Here is a 17653-nt window from a genome sequence, read left to right on the forward strand (position 1 = left end):
AAGGAAAATATAAAGTAAGACACTTTGCATTACTGTAATTTTCCCCTCCAAATTATCAGTATCTCAGAATTATTTTTATATTACTTGATACAAATAGGGAATATTTAGGAATGAAATGCAGGGTGATCATGCTTTCACTCTAGCGACTTTTCTATTTAACCTAATGGAAAATTTTCCCCCTTCCGTGTACAATATTTTTTGATGACAAATAGTTTGCAGACAAGATGGGATTGACTGGACTGCAACAGTGAATCTTTGTTTACTCCAGTGCTGATTTCAGATAGATAGCAAATTTGAATAGTCGCTCTCATCTCAAATAAATCTGGCTTCTTTTCATTCAGTCATTTCTCATCGATCAATCTCTCCTGAGGAAAACACTAATGAGCCTATGTCTGCTGTGGGTGTAATTAAGACAACTAAAACTGCATAATGGGCTTTGTCTTTCGAATGCCTCAGAGTCTCAAGCTTCGGAATCTATCTGCAGGCTGACTAGGTGGTATCCTTTCTGCAACTCTAGAGGGGGTTTTTGTTCTTCTGACCAAATACAGGGTTCTGAGAAGGTGTCCAGGGACAGTGTTACACCTAATACCAAGAGACAGGGTGTCATACTTTGTAAGTCTCCTCAGGGGCAAATGGGATCTGAATGACTTTAAATTAAGTCACCACACTGATGACCAAGAAAGCACTGGCCAGATGGGACCGGCCACCACAACATGGCAGGAACACGTATGACCGTCTCCCTTCTCACTGCGTGTGAGCCTGAGACCAAAGTTACTCCCTTAGATGTTGGTAAGACCACACCATCCATTAGCACCGGATGGACGCTGGGTATTGTCTCTGTTAATCTGCTTTTCTTGTTCTTCCATTTTAATTTCATGTTGGCCGATATTTTTCTCTTGAGGATCCGTTTTCACCACAACCACTAGGACAGAATTGTAATCCGACTTGAATCTTATGTGCAATTGGAGACAAAAGGGTGAGGTTATAATTTATCTCTTCTTTTTCTTTAGAAAAAGATCACAGAAGTTCTATTTTCCATTGTTTTCTGCTCTGGCTTCCCTCACAAGTGGAAAAAGAGACTCTCAAAAGGGTTGTAAGCTGGGAAGAGTGTGTGTTGTCTCTTCACGCCTGGTGGAGGGTCTCCTCTCCTGCTAGAGGTTGTGAGAGGAAAGACAAGCGGTTTTCACAACTCCCTTTTAGCTCTAGTTTAATTACATTTTCTTTAAAGGGCATGTGTCTCCTGACAAAGCCAGAGGGGTCAAGAGGGAAGTAACCAGTTAAGGAGTGTTTGTGGAGAGGCCTATTCCTGTGAGGGTTCGACAAATAAACATCCACGACTTACGACAATTCCTGGTAGATGGTTATTTTATACAATTAGAGCACTGAGGCTAACAGCTTCTGAATCCATTTATAGGATGATCAGGAATGGGCAATGGGACAGAGCTATGTGAGATGATAGAAAGAGCATGGGACTGGATGTCCGGAGGGAGAGCTGGCTTCTAGGGCTCTCTCTGCACCTAAGCAGGGACGTGGCAACTTCATTCACTTTTCTGGATCTCAGAGTTCCTGGTTGCTAAATTGGGAATAAAGGGAGGTTGCGAGTAAAGTGGTGAGGTCTAGCTAATCAAAATGACATAAATGATATACACTTTATAGAGCACTTTTACACATTTTAACTCAGAGAAACTAGGAGGTGGGAAGAGCAGAGTACCGTTTTACAAATAATACAAGAAAACTTGTATTTGAAAATGGAAAAACTGAGCTCAGAGAGGTTCAAGATGACCAGGTTCCCCGTGGATTCAGCCAGACTACAAACTGGTTCTTTAAAGTTGCCTTTGGTTGTGAGTGACTACGGTTTTCTTGTTTTGTTATTATGTTAAATGCTGATGAATACCAGTGTTTAGATCCCTGGGTAATGCCCAGTTGAAGAATGTTAAATTTTTCACAAGTTACATATTTTTTCCTCCTTTAGAACTGCATTAGTTTTCTCCGACCCAGTGATTCACAAAGTGTGGTCTGCAACCAGCAGCAGTAGCTGAATACTTAGAAATGCAAATTCTCAGGCCACACGCAACTCAGACCTGCAGAATCAGACACCATAGGAGCAGGGCCCATCAATCTATGTTGTATCAAGCCCTCCTGGGGATGCTGAGGCAGCTAAAGCTTGAGCTAACCTGTACACACTTGTTCCCCTTGTAACTGGGTGAAATTCGACATTTCCCCACCTACTTGCACTAAAGACTGTGCAGCTGGAACTCTGACCTATAACCAAGCAAATCCACAACACGCTGTCAAACCCATTTTTACAGTGCTTAAACCTGTGACTGTATCCATCATGTATCAAAATATTCTACAAATTTATTAGTCTTTGTTACCTCCTTTAAGTCTACTTGGAATTTGAAAACATTTTTAGGAAAAATGTCATCTGGGTCCAGCTTATCATAAACCTTGAGATAAGTCAGCTCTAGATAAAAACAGTAATTTATAATAGAATGAACTTACTCAAAGTGGTTAATGCTTAAGTAAAGGCACTTTTTTTTCTTTTTTTTATTGCATTTTAGGTTTTGGGGTACATGTGCAGAACATGCAAGATAGTTGCATAGGTACACATGTGACAGTGTGATTTGCTGCCTTCCTCCCCTTCACCCACATCTGGCATTTCTCCCCAGGCTATCCCTCTCCAGCTCCCCCCTCTGCTGTCCCTCCCCTATTCCCCCCAATAGACCCCAGTGTGTAGTGCTCTCCTCCCTGTGTCCATGTGTTCTCATTGTTCATCACCCGCCTATGAGTGAGAACATGCAGTATTTCATTTTCTGTTCTTGTGTCAGTTTGCTGAGAATGATGTTCTCCAGATTCATCCATGTCCCTACAAAGGACATGAATTCGTTGTTTTTGATTGTTGCATAATATTCCATGGTGTATATGTGCCACATTTTCCCAGTCCAGTCTATCATCGATGGGCATTTGGGTTGGTTCCAGGTCTTTGCTATTGTAAACAGTGGTAAAGGCACTTTTCTATCTCCTCCTCCACTGCCAGTCCCACACCTGAAATCTCAGTAACGTCAGAAGGAAATGTATGTGTACACAAAACCTAAACAAGACCCTCCTCTCCTCCGTTAAGGAAGGAATAGTTTCATAAGTTATAAAGATATGCCAAAATAAATCTTTAAAATTTATCTTTCAATATTTATTTTATAAAGCCAAATACAGCATTTACTAATTACAGTTATATTATTTTTATGTCAAATGTTTGGCTTTTGGAGGTATTAAGATTTTAATCCAATACATTCCCTTTGATTACTTTCTATGCTTAAAGTTTGAAACCTTGGGGATTTCTGGTGGAAACTATGGATTCTGACCCCAGTGTAATACTATTTAAATGATTCTGTGTATGTGTGTGTGTATCATATGGCAGCTACTACCATAGGACACCAACACTTATATAAGTGTTCGCGGAAATGCTTTTATACGTATCTCAAATAAATGTTGTCAATACAACTTCACAAAGAGAGAAACACAACATTGTCTTTAAAGAATACAACCTTACACATTTCTTTTCCATGTTGAAATAACACAGAAATAATCTTTTACCTCCTTGAGTGAAGGCGGCCAGGGAGAACAAAATCCACATACACGGCACTGCTTCTGTTATTAATTTGCTTCTATAAGCAAGACTGTGGGCTTTCCATGGAAGTACAAGATTTGCAAATCACATGACTGACAAAATGGCTTATAGCTTACACAGCATTTATAGAGCGACAGCTTCAGAAGGACAGATTTAAAAAAATTAGGAGACTTCTGCCCATCGCAGCACTCCATATATGTATAACTCATATCTATGAGATTAAGCAATATTCAGTTTTGGAAAACAAATGTACACATGCATACACATATGCTTAATTTGTTGACCCCTTAAACTTTGGGATAATTTCTTATGGTTTTACAAAGACGTATGACAGTGTTTCCCCAAATATTTTACTTTGCCATAGCAACACTGTCATTGTTTCAACCTAGGATTTGCTCATAACATCAACACCAAATCTCTCAAAAAAAGGACTACTTTTACTGCCAACAGCAAACACCAAAGCCAGCTCATATTCATAATTACTCATCTTTTAAAGTATGTTTTGACATGAATAACTCAGCAAAGCTGAGTCACTGCCAAATGGTACCAACTTGTGCAATGGCACTGGAAGAAACATGCTAACTACAGAGGCAAACAGTGACTCTGAGAAAATTGAATCCACCCTCATTTGATCCAGGTAATAACAGTGCTATTTTCTGAAGAAGTGGGAAGGTTTTGTTCTCTTCTTTTTTCTCGTTTTTTTTTCTTTAAAATTCTGTAACAGTTAGTACAATGCATTTAGCCACAACAATATAAATTTTGTCAAAGGCATCATGAGAAGAAAAGAACACTGGCTTCCTTTGGCTTTTTACCACAAGGATTTCAAAATATATCTTTGTAGTTTTCTTGACACCAAAACTCAGTTAAAACGCAAAGATTCAGGCAAGAACTGAGGAAAGAAAAGAAAAGCTTTGTGGTAGGAAGATAGTAAAGAAGAAAAAAAATAAGAACTGTCTTGCATGCTCTGCTCATGTACCCCAAAACCTAAAATCCAATAAAAAATTAAAAAAAAAAAGAATTTAACTTCTATATGATTAAGGAAGAAATTAACTAATTTTTCATTTTATTACAGAAATGTACACATATCTGTATTCTCATAATATACCCAGATGTATTGTACTAGTTTATTTGCCAGGTGGGTCAGTCCTTTGATTAGAATCCCAGTCCATGGGTGGGATCAGTGTGAGACATAGATTGCATGCCCCAAGTAATTAATCTGGCATAAAGTGATAGTTAATAGCCCAGTAGAGCACATGGGCTAAGGCTCCACTCACCTTATTAACTAAACTGACAACCTGGCACTAAGCAGAAATACAAGGCCAAATCCACACGTTCCCTACCCCGTTTTACACAGGAGCAGGAGAGCAACAATAAGACAAGAAAAACTCGGAAGCAGTTTGAGTGAATACTGTAAAATCAGTACATGCTATGCCTTGGGGGACAGATGTTTTGGCAAGTTTTTCCAGAAGACCACCTCAGTTCCCTCAATTATTTCAAGCCTAACAAGTAAGTCTCTAAGTCAGTTATGCCTGGTTGCTACCTTCTGATGGTCATTTTTCCTTTTTTTCGGAAATACGTACAACAGCTCTCTGAATGCAATTGCTATGATGAGGAAATTGAGCAAATTCAGGTGCCTTTCTGTAAATTACTGACTGCTTTCTTTCTAATCTCTTAATCTACTCAGATCCCTTTGAATGATTTCTCTCTGCACCTTTTGCAACATTCTCAGACACTGTGCCACATACGCATTTAATAGATGTGCACTTAGCTTGTCTCCTGGATAATTAACAGAGATGTTAAGGGCTAGTGCTAATTCAGTGGCAAGGCCTGGAAACCTTCCACTACCTGGTATGTCATTGTTCATGGTCTATTGAGCAGTTTTCATTTCACCTTATGGGCCCATAGAACATCCAAGCTAGAGGTTTCTCAGATTACAGGTGGTACTACAGATGATTAAATAGCCTCTTCTCTTTGTGTTCAGAACCATCTCTACATATATTGCAGACAATCTGGAAAATTAAAATGGGCAATATATATGTCTTAAAGTTCTCAGTTTTATCTCTCTCCCTCTAAATTATATTCATTGTTTACAAGACAGAATAATGGCAGTGTTTCTCATTTTCAAGATAATATATTTTATTGTTCTTGTTTGTCTTTTTTCCCAAAAAAATTATTATTGTTGTTTTGACTCATCAGGTGATGCCTTTAGTTTTCTAAAAGTTCTCTTGTTCTAGCTTTATTTCCATCCTTCTTACATATAGGACCTGCATGTTGGCATCATTCAGAAGTCAGTGGATCAGAGGCATCATATGGAGAGGCTTAGCTGCTCTCAAAATCTTGTTGTGCAGGCTTTAGTTAGACAGACTAATACAGCTGCCAGAGAAAGGCTGAACACTCAAAAGGCTTTAGTCATCAAAATATACAGTATAACAATAGAAAATGTATGTAAGTGTTCACTTACCTGCTTCTGATCAACAATTATTTCGAGGTCTTCATCACTGCTTAGTTTTCCATATCCTTGTTCTTTACTTTTCTTGTGAAAGAATAATTTTAAATGATCATTTAGTTTCTATCCATTAATAATCTTAATTCCTACTTAATATTTTTTAAGATAAAAGTCTTTACTTAGCCTTGTTCACTAGTCATAATGCATCATTCTTTGTACCAATCTCTCATTTACAACAGCAAATGTATTTATTATTAAACTGCTGTCTTATAATTATTCATTAACAATATCAGCTTAGCCCCCACTATCCAACTTATACCTTTAATCTTTTACTCCATATTCTTATGCTTCTATTTTTAGTCTTGTAGTATCAGAAAAGATTCTTTAACACTTTGAGATAAATAAGCAATTCTTTGAAGAGTCCTAGCACATTTTTCTTAAAGATTGAAAATTCATTTAGTTTTATACACAATACTTCCAACTGTTCAATGTTTCATTTTAATGTCTTGCATATTTTTAAGAACAATAGAAGTATTATGCAACTCAGGTAATGAAACTTCAGATTTTCAACATTTGCTTCTAAGTCAGGTGAATACTGGCTTATGAAAACCAACTCAGAAATAATTTTATAAAGATAAATAAAAGGATTTTTAGAATTAGATGTTTGAAAGGCTGGAGGACAAACTATTTTAAGAGTTCATTAAGATGTACTTTTTTTGGCATTTTGTCAGAATTAATTTTGTCCCAATGACCACTGTCCATCTATTTCCTCCATAGCGAAATCTATAAATTCTAAAATCACAAAAGGACATAGATAACAATAATCACTTTACACTTGTGTTACAGGAGAGAGATAATATGTCTGCATCTTTTTTCTTCCAGTGCAATGGTTGATGAGAATACTAGAAATGTCATGTTGAGTCTTCATACCAGTAACAAATGAAAAATAAAAATCACTACACAGTTAGCTGTAGTTCAAGGTTACTTATTTAAAGATTCTTTAGTTATTAACTACATCAACTTGAATTAAGGGAATTAAAAATACTTCTGTTTTCACCCACTGTGTCATATTAGGATCCTCGTCTCATTGGGGGAAGAGATACACCCTTCAGTGAACATGATAGAAATCTTCACACTGTAAGCACAATTCTCTCCCCATAACATTCAAAAACCAGATTTATACATTTTTTTCTGCAAAAACATATCTCCAATTTTTGTGGTTTTTTTTTTACTGTAATAAAGATATTTCTGAATTTTCCAAGTATTAGGATGCATAAATAAAATCCAATTCTCATTCATATATTAATGAACTTAGCCACTCAGAACAGAACAGATGGCCACAGCATTTCTCCCTATTATTATTCTTGTCCTCATTTGAGGTTCCATTTCAAGACTGATGGAAAACAAAAAGAACAAGGTTGGTTTCAGTCAAGCTGACTTCCTTCCTATCACTTTGCTTTTGTATTCTTTTTGTTCACTGGTTGCCATAAGATATTGTCTAGAGACCCTCTAATGCAAAACACTTAGAAATGCCTTTCCAAATATTGATCTGTATACGTACCAAGTAGCTCATTTGCATGACCCGGTTTCTGGACAAAAGGACATTAAGTAGAGAGGGAATGTGGGTCCTTCTATCCATTTCACTGTCAGACATCCCAGAATTCTTTGTGCCAGTGGCAGTGGCTTCCTTGCCAGAACTTGCTGACCAGAGAACCACAGATCTTGCCCAGCAACAGCATTAATAATGTACAACAATAATTGAAGTATTCCTGAATCATTGTCTTGACTTTGTAAACATTGTGAAATTTTTGGCTCACATAAAAAAGTCACTGAAATGAAAATTTCTTTTTCTAACTAATTTTTATCCATGCACTTCGATGCTCCTCCACTGTGGTTCCCGTTTAATGTTTTAAAAAATCCATCTATGTTAAGTTATATAGTTTTTATATTTACTTCTATGCATATGGACTCTTCAGCCTCATAAAAGCTCTCAATTTCTTCTTTTTAATGCCCTACCCTAAGCTTTCTTGACAACCACTGCCAGTAGACAGAATGTCAGCGCTCAGAGAACATCATTCAAAACTGCAATTTCTGCAAATACCAAATTCCGCCTCTCCAATCTCAACTCCTTATCTAATTTAGGAGTAAATTTTCCTGGGGAGAGGCTAGTTCAGGGAAGGAAATGATGTCCCCCAACTATCTAAATAGAAGTTGGTATTTTCCAAGAGTGGGAGGAGGCATTTAGAGCTCTGGTTTTGTACTTAAACCTCTGGTCTCCAAACAGCACACAATAGTACACAAAGCCGGAGCCTGACAGTGTCACTCTAGAATTAAGCAATATTTTCTAGTTCACCCCATAACCCCAGGGGGATTAATTCTTTTCTAAGCCATAATGGTATTCGCTCACTTACTGCTTATTTCTAGTGCGAGCATAATCCTCTTTCAAGCACTCAGCTTCCCACTTGGGCTGCTTAGCTCCGCCAGCCCAGGCAGGGATCTTCAGCTCTCCTCCCTCCTCCCAGCCGGGAATCCCTGTCTTCTATCTGTGCACTTGTGTCAAGCACAAAAAGCAAGTCCACAGCCTCTGCCTGGTCTTTCACAGCAGTCAAAGGGCTGAACCAGAGGGAAAAAGAAAGCTAATCTCTCCACCGTCCAAGTGCGAGGGGCAGGGCTTCTGTGGGAGGAGAAGCCAGAGGGCAAGCACTTCCTGTGCTCCTCCCACCTTCAGTGGCCAGACACTGGAGCTGAGGACTTCCACTGAGGCAGAGGTTAGGCCCCTGTCCACCCAGCCCATTAATGGCGGACTTTGTGCACTGCTCCCCTAGGTGCAGCCGAGAAGGGGGCATCAGTGCAGTGAGCTAAAACAGTGAGGACCTAAGGCAGGAAAGGTGAGGAAAGAGGAAAGGAAATAGTGTCTCTTGGCTGACAGTGCTTCACCCCCATAAGAAGCCTTCAGCTCAGGATGCCGTGTCCAATCTCTGAAACCCCAAACACAGTATCTGCCATCTTTCCATGCCACTCGGAAGCCTTTCTGACGAACCCACGAGACGCGTATTTTTGTTAGTTATTTGTTAATGCTGGTAACTTTTTTGATACTATTGCATTAGATGGGTAACTTTCTTAAGAAACAGCCTAACTGGTAATCTTACCTCTACAGACTTCCACCATCTCTTCTTTACCTACTTCCTGTTTCCTGCTGCTTTGTTCTCGCCGCCACAAAAGTAAAACAGGTGTGTTTATTTACTTTAATTAAATAAACTTGCAGTAGACTTGGAAACTCTATGGAAAAATGCCAGGCCAGGTGTGGCGGCTTAAGCCTGTAATCCCAGCACTTTGGGAAGCTGAGGCAGGAGGATCCCTTGCAGCCACGAGTCCAAGACTAGCTTGGGCAACATAGCAAAACCTCGTCTCTATAAAAAATGAGCTGGATGTGCTGGCATGCGCCTGTAGACCTGGCTACTCAGGAGGCTGAGGTGGGAGGATCGCTTGAGTGCAGGAGTTGGAGGCTGCAGTAGGCCATGACTGCACTCTTGCACTTCAGCCTGGGTGACAGAGTGAGGCCCTGTCTCTAAAATTAAAAAAAAATTAAAAAGAGAGACAATATAGTGGCCACAGATATGGAATGTATCCCATAGGAACATTTTGCAAGTAAGTATCACAAGAATGAAATCTGATGGGCTGGAGACCTGAAAAACCAAGTAACTCCTGGTCGCTGCAGAATGTGAATTTCTTAAAAAGTAAGGGTTTTAATTGAAAAATGCTAGTTGCATATGAGTTGAATTAAAAGGATTCTTCATACTCATTAGGAATGGAATATATAAGGAACATTTTAAAAGGGAAAAGGAACACTTGATTTAGCTAATTGTACAAATTAGCCCTAATTGCAATTTTTGCCTAACTGCAGATGTCAAAATAAATATAAAGGTTTGCATGTAAGTAATTCAAATTTTTAAAAATCAATGCTGCTGTGACACACAGTAGACATGAATTTATTAAAGCACATGTCACATATACAATATAAAATATAGCTCTAAGAAGAAAATACATTCTTCCTGTCTGCTTCATGGTTGTCAGGATTCAGTTCCTGTCCTCTCATTTCCCCCAAATTCAGGCTCTTCTCTACTGTCTTCCTTCACATAGCTGCAGAATCGCTTCGATTTTCCCTGTCCTAAAAGATGATTTCCTCATATCTGCTTTTCCCTGAAGACTTTGGTCTAATCTCTTTTGAGTGTCAACGAGAAGGAGAAGGGCTGAAAAAGAAGAACATGGGCTGAAAAGATGTTTGCCGAGCGAGTGGTGTCTTTGGAAAGTTCATGCCAGTGGAAAGAGCCAGTCACCATCTGGATACAGGTGTCTGTATCTAAGAAGAGAGGTAAGGGCAGTGTGGCTAGATCACTAGGGATAATTGAATTGCAGAAATGGATAAGCTCACTAAAGAAGAAAACACAGAGAAGGAAGAGATGAGGACTAGGGCCAGAGTCCTAGAGAACAGTTTAAGTAATGGGCAGAAGGAAAGAACTCAGAACATGTGGAGGAAGAGTAGTGGCTACAGCGCAGGTGGCGGGCGAACTAGTGGAATAGTCAAAGGAAACAGTTCTGATCATGTCAAATGCTGATGAGAGGTTAAATAAGGATATGAACTGCAATCTTTCAATGTATTTGGCATTTTAGAAGTCATTAATGACTTTAGGAAGAGAAGTGAAGATGGAAGCCACATTAGAGTAAATTATTGAATACCTTGGTGGTAAGGGTAGGAAGATGGTGAGAAAAGACTTATCTTCCTTCAGGAAATCTTTATTTTCTTTGGGGTGTGTGTGTGTGTGTGTGTGTGTAGGAATGGAGTCTCGCTCTGTCACCCAGACTGGAGTGCAGTGGCGTGATCTCGGCTCACTGCAACCTCTGCCTCCTGGGTTCGAGCAATTCTCCTGCCTCAGCCTCCCGAGTAGCTGGGATTACAGGCACACACCACCATGCTTGGCTAATTTTTGTATTTTTAGTAGAGACAGGCTTTTGCCATGTTGGCCCAGTTGGTCTTGAACCCCTGATGTCAGGTGATACACTCGCCTTGGCCTCCCAAATTGCTGGGATTACTGATGTAAGCCACAGTGCCCAGCCAGGAAATCTTGAATGGAAATGGAAAGCAGGAGTAAGAATGCTAGCTAAAAGATAGAGAAAGAATGCTGGGAAATGTATAACTGTTTCCTCCTTCCCTCATGTAAAGGTATTGATCGTGTTTATACTCCAGGAAGGAACTCGTAAAAAAAAAAAAAAAAAGTGAAAACATAGATACCAGAGAATGAATGGGGATAATTCATGAAGCAAGAAAGTAACAGCAAAGATCCTTTGGAGAGAAACTGGTTCTCTTTTAAAATTTATTAATATAGCTGTGTGCTGTATAATTATTAAAAAAATATATATTGAAGGGTATATACAAAATACAGAAAGTCTTTTTCTCTTGGATATGACACTGTACATGACTTATGCTTTTCTCTTGATACTTTTTGAAATAAGAATGAATTTTTTTTGTAATTAAAGTAAACAAAATGTGATTTCTTGAGAGCTCCATAAAATTGCCACAGAAAAGACTCACTTAAAGGCTGCTTTTCAGTAAAAAAGATGGGAGTAGGACTTTACCCTTCCTATATGATGTTCCTGGGAATGAAGGTTTTTTGTTTGGTTTGGTTTTTAGATGTAGAGATTTATGTTGCAGTTTTTGCTTGTGCCCCTTGCGGTAAGTGTGGTAAATGGTGCACTGAGGGCTTTACTGCATTTGATATGGCCCTCTCCTCTTGACTCTCTCTTTTAATATTAGGCTTCTCAGTTCTTTGGCAATATTTTGGTTCATGTCCCTTCCCTTTTAAAATGTCCACAGTGTCCACGCAGCCACACACTCATTGCTGTGGGAGCCAAAGAGACAATGAACAGAGAAAACAGGAAATGGGGAAGAAGCATAAATTTTTCCCCAGAAAGCCTGGAAGAAGAGCTTGGGAGTGTTCGCCTTTGAAGGATGTAAGCTCAGATAGACCTTTTGAATAGACAGTAACTGCCTTATCAATTAAAAGGATAATTTTCAGATTTAAAATTTTTCGTTGGTATGGGGGAACCTTTCTGAAGGGAAAATATTATTTTTACAAAGAATCATTTACAGAGGGGCTGGTTAAGCCTGGCATTTCTTTAATAACAATTTTTGTCTCATCTTTTTAAAAGACAGTCATGGCCTTTTTCCCCCTCTCCAGCTGTGATCATATTATGGTAAAGCAAGCGGCCACAGAGTACATTTTTTAAGTTTTGGGTCAAACATAAGCAAACAAAACTTATGGCAATCAGACTCAGTTCTCAATTTATATTGTTGGGTGAGAAAAGAAATGTAAGGACAACAAATATGTTGTAGCATTTTAAACTGTATTTTGTCATATGCATAAGCCCAGATATTTGGTAATTTGTTTGAATTTTAAGGTTCAATCGAATTGGAAAATAGATATTCCAGTTACTAACTAGCTGGATAGTAAGATGGCAGGGAATCACAATACTACGGGCTGGCAGTTCTCCTTTAATGCTGGTTTTTCTACCTTTAGGGTGGCTTTTAGTCTGTACATTAATCGTCTGAAGAGTTTATAAGGCATCTTGAAAATATTTTCTATTTTCCAAGATTTCAAAAAATAAGAATGTTCCAACCTAAATATCCAGTAAGATTACACAATCTCACATCATTGTACATTGACATTTTCTTAAATATATAAATTCAACTTTAGGTATGTACCTTTTAATATATCTTTTCTAGTATTTTGAAACTTTCAGCTTAAGACACACTGCAAAGTTAAATAATTTTTACAGAGACACCCTGTATATTCAACTGCCTAGACTCTACTACTTTTATTATACTTGCTTTCCCCCCAAATTTATTCATCCACTTGATACATTTAAAGTATAGCCACTATCACATTTCTACTCATTCTTTCCTTCAAGCTTTATTTTATCTAATTTACTTTTAAAAACTCAGAAAAGCAAGACTGTTGTTTCAAAAAGCTTCCAAAATAAGAACACTAAAGTTTAAGAGTCGTTTTACTGAAAATTTTTGCTTTTATTTGGAAAGCAAATCATTGAACTATATTCCCAGCATTAAGTTCTAGAGATAGGTCCTATCACTAGGCTCAGGAAGGAGGAGTTTTGATCAAAGCGTTGGGATTTTTATAGTTCTCAGTCAAAAGCTAGTGATCAAACAACTCAACTTTCTGGGACAAATCCACGGAATGATAGGCAGTTCAAATTGATATTAATCACCGTGTCCTCAATTTTATGTTCTTTGGTCATTGATGTTTCCTGCGTCTATGAAAAACAGCAACAACCTCACTCTACACTGGGCTATATAGTACATATTCACCTCTGGTACCTCCAACGAGTGTGGCCAGTGACTTCTCAGAGGGGTTACATTTGCTTTAAGGGACAGAACTTGGCTGGCATATTGAGATCAAGTAGGCAGAAAACAAAAATTAAGCTTGAAATTTCAATTGTGTCAGATTCAGCAATGTTCCACATTACTTGGAGGACAATAAGTAAATTCTTTTTAATCCTCCTTCACCCTTGAAACCAAATTCAAATGAAACAAACAAAGATAATGTTGTTTTAAACAGAAAATTGAGTCCAGTTTTTCTTTCAGTGGCATGTTCTTGTCTTATTCCCTACAGACTTGTCTCTAAAAGCTATAAATGTCATCATAGGATGCAATGATTCATATGTAAAAATGGTTTTCTGTGGGCCGAAGATAATGGTGATTGAAAAATTATATATTTTAATCTGATAATCTCTTGTCGTTATGCAGTCTGGGCGCTATTTCCAAAACAAGATGAAACTAGCACGCACTCGTTTTTGGTGGTTTTAACTCTGTCATCCCCTACATGACAGGACTGGAATGACTGTTGGTGGAAGATGGTCCAGAATCTAAGAGAATCGACTTATTATCTTGCATCCCAGTGGCAAGGGAACACTTCTATCCCCCAACCAGATATATAAAAAGGTACATACCTAATGTTGAATTTGTATATTTAAGAAAATGTAATGGTACAATGATGTGAGATTCTGTAATCTTAATGGATATTTATGTTGGAACATTTTTATTTTTTGAAATCTTGGGTTTCAAAATAATCCCCCCACCCCCAACAGGAAAAGGGTAAATTGTGTCTTCTGTATCTCTGCAGTCTGAGAAAAATAACAAATACTCTATTTTAAATGAGAACTTCCTGCTTGGTATTCTGGTTCTGATTCCTGTTGACACAGTTTTTTATCTTTGTATGCATTGGCCATGGTGGATGGGGGTGAAACCTAGTTACAGCAATCTCAAACCACAGGTGTGCTTATCATCCACTTTTCCAGTGACTCCTCTTCCTCCTCAGTGGCAGCCAACACACCTGGCATCCCACACCTGCCACTGACTTCCTTTTAACAACTGATCTGGACGTCATGATTTTATGACCTTGCAACATAAAATGTGATCTGTTTACTGTAATAGAAAAAGAAAGAAAACACCAGCGGCTTCTATAGGTGTCCCGTGTCCTAACTATATTCCCCTCCATGCTCAGACCTTCTCTAAACCAGCATATTTTTTGGACACTCTGACACATGCTTGAGAAAAATTTGTCTGTGAAATTTTGTTTCTGACAAGATTGAACCCAAAGGTTATGCTTCAGCCATAAAATTCATTCAGAAAGTTATTTATTTCTAAGCTACATGTATGTGACGAATGACTTACAGTTGGCATTTCCATTATGGCTCAAATAGCTTTTGAGGGTTACTATTATTATTTTTTAGATTTTATAAGGATCTACACACAGTCATGACAGCTTAGAATACGTCTTTCCCGTGCCTGAGAGTCAAAACACCTTCTGGAGGTTTAAGTTATTACTCTCACCCCTAGCTTCCCCTCCATGGCCTTGGTAACTGCAGGCATCCCAAGTTAACATCACAGTTCTTGTCATTTCTCTATCAGTCTCCTTACAGCTTCTTTTGCTCATCCTTTTTCTCCAGTGGCTTATATATTCACTACAAAAACATTACAGAAAAGACGTGACAACTGCTAGAGGGTGGGCATGCCTGAGGCTGCTATCCATCTTCTTCGTAAATAAAGGATTCTAGACTCTTCTAAGCTCCAGGATATGTTGGAACAAGAACGATCTGGGGCCACAGACAGCTGGTTCATCCACTGGACATGTGACAACCAGCTAAGAAACTGAACAGCAGAGTCTAGAGGACGCACAGCCGAATCCAAAGCACAGTCACCGCTTTACCACAAATGCCAACTAATGCCTTGCTTGGTATACAAAATATTACTGCTGATGAGGAGGATGGGGTGGCTGGAACAGAGTTGCCCTGGGTTGTCGGGGGTGATGCCAGATAGGCTGGAAAGGAAGGCCAAGTCTTGAAAATCATATTAAGGCATTTGTTCTTTATGTTAAGAGCAATGTAGAGCCATCGTGGGGTTTAAGCAAGAGAGTGACGTGATCAGGTATGTGCTGTAAGAAGTCCACTTGGGCTAAAGGGGAGGAATGGATTGGAGGAAGGAAGGCTGGAGTCAAGGAGAGAGGTTGAAAACCGCTGAAGTGGTCAGTGCACGACAGCCTGGAGCCTGTTTAGACAGCAGTTCACAGAGATAGCTGACCACATACCAATTTTTTTTTTTTTTTTTATGAGACAGTGTCTTGCTCTGTTGCCAGGCTGGAGTGCAGTGCTGTAATCCCGGCTCACTGCTACTCTGCCTCCCAGGTTTGAGTAATTTTCCTGCCTCAGCTTCCCAAATAGCTAGGCCTACAGGCATGTGCCACCATGCCCAGCTAATTTTTGTATTTTTTAGTAGGGACGGGGTTTCACCATGTTGGCCAGGATGGTCTCGATCTTTTGACCTCATGATCTGCCTGCCTCGGCCTCCCAAAGTGCTGGAATTACAGGCATGAGCCACTGTACCCGGCCCACATATTAATTTTATAATGACATGCTTCATTCATCACTTTGTGTATCATGAGATTACTTTTCCAATACCAAATTCTCTAGGTGATAAAAGCACCTACATTTTTCTGTAGTCAAGAATTAAATTACCCAGCACTTTGGGAGGCCGAGGTGGGTGGATCACAAGGTCAAGAGATCGAGACCATCCTGGTCAACATGGTGAAACCCCATCTCTACTAAAAATACAAAAAATTAGCTGGGCATGGTGGTGGGCACCTGTAGTCCCAGCTACTCAGGATGCTGAGGCAGGAGAATTGCCTGAACCCAGGAGGTGGAGGTTGCGGTGAGCCAAGATCATGCCATTGCACTCCAGCCTGGGTAACAAGAGCGAAACTCCGTCCAAAAAAAAAGAATTAAATTAGCGGTGTAGGGCCTACAACAGACATATCCTAGGCCCTCAACTTAGTAATATGAAAAATTATTTTAGGGAAAATTCAATGAAACAAAATAATGAGAGAAAGAGAGAGAAAACACAACTTTGGCTAACAGGAAAAAATTTTGTGCTGAGTGAAGTACACATATTTTTTTCATTCCGTCAGCAATATCTAAACTTTTCTTGACCTTTCTTGCCATTTGAAAAAAACAGAAAACAAAGGGAGTCTGTTTAAAAGGATACAATGTGAAATTGTTCAGTGCTGTACAGCCTCTGACAGGATTTGTTGGTTTTTTTTTTTTTGGACAGCAACAACAGGAACTGTTTATGCAAATCTAAGAACTAAGTGTGCAGGGGGTCTAAAATAATGAAAAGAAATGCATTTACTTAAACATATTTGGGGATATCACACCTAATGTGTTTTTAAGAGAATGGAGATGGCATATTTGAAGTGTGTTTAAAAAACCAGTGATTCCCTTGCATTTCGCTTGTTTTTAATGTATCAGAGAATAAAACCTTATAATCGGGAAGGATTGGCAAGGTAAGGTAGAGTAAGGGACACTTGATCATAATGTTTATCCTCTTACTCAAAGTTTGTAATCCTCTTACTCAATGTTATCCTTTTACTCAAAGTTTGATTTCTGCTTCTTAGTAAGACACTTTAGTCCTTAATATTTAAAAGTCATAAGGTGTTACATGCAAAATGTTGAAGAAGTGTATTCAACTACACGTAAGCAGACCTCAGAGTTATGGAATAGACATTTCTGCAAGGTCACAGCATCCCAGTGAGTACAGATGACTACTGACCATCTTCTTTCATCTGCAATTGTAATCTTTGCATCTTTCCTATGTTTCTTCTTTAGAAATCAAATCCAATATCTTAGATGCTTCTATTAGGGAAGTTGCCACAAGATTTTAGAGAGACAATGAGAAAGACTTCTTGAGCAATACAGACTAGAAACATTTTAGTGATGAGGGGCATGAAACTCGTATTAACTTGAGAGCACTGTAAGGGTTCCCTTGATGAGTCTTCTTGCAATCTCTGATTAATATCCCACAGTGAAAAATGTATTGGTAATATACTGAGAGACAGAAGAATGACTGATACTTAAGGACTTTAAGTGCATCTTTAGAAATAGATACAAGTTTTAACAAAAAGTCTTTTACTAATTTTATTCTTATAAAATTGTCCTAGGTAGGTGAGTGTGGGGAT

The 17653-nt window shown here is 38.7% G+C and overlaps 1 protein-coding gene across 10 annotated transcripts in view; it reads right to left on the reverse strand.

The window, feature by feature from the left end:
• PEX5L (peroxisomal biogenesis factor 5 like) overlaps window positions 1–17653 on the reverse strand; it is a 243407-nt gene that overhangs the window by 175824 nt on the left and 49930 nt on the right. For 3 of the 10 annotated variants that reach the window (XM_078350211.1, XM_078350208.1, XM_078350207.1), the window contains exons 1-2: window positions 7633–8691; window positions 6087–6158 (exon numbers count right to left, since the gene is read on the reverse strand). The exons of 1 other annotated variant lie outside the window; for it this stretch is intronic. In XM_078350211.1, the coding sequence (XP_078206337.1) occupies window positions 6087–6158; window positions 7633–7725 (165 nt within the window). In that variant the 5' untranslated portion in view covers window positions 7726–8691. Of the gene's footprint in view, window positions 1–6086; window positions 6159–7632; window positions 8692–17653 lie in introns of those variants that run through there. 6 more of the 10 variants (XM_078350214.1, XM_078350212.1, XM_078350210.1 and 3 more) reach the window with 3 other exon arrangements.

Source organism: Callithrix jacchus, chromosome 15 (assembly GCF_049354715.1).
Source record: "Callithrix jacchus isolate 240 chromosome 15, calJac240_pri, whole genome shotgun sequence".
Taxonomy (NCBI): domain Eukaryota; kingdom Metazoa; phylum Chordata; class Mammalia; order Primates; family Cebidae; genus Callithrix; species Callithrix jacchus.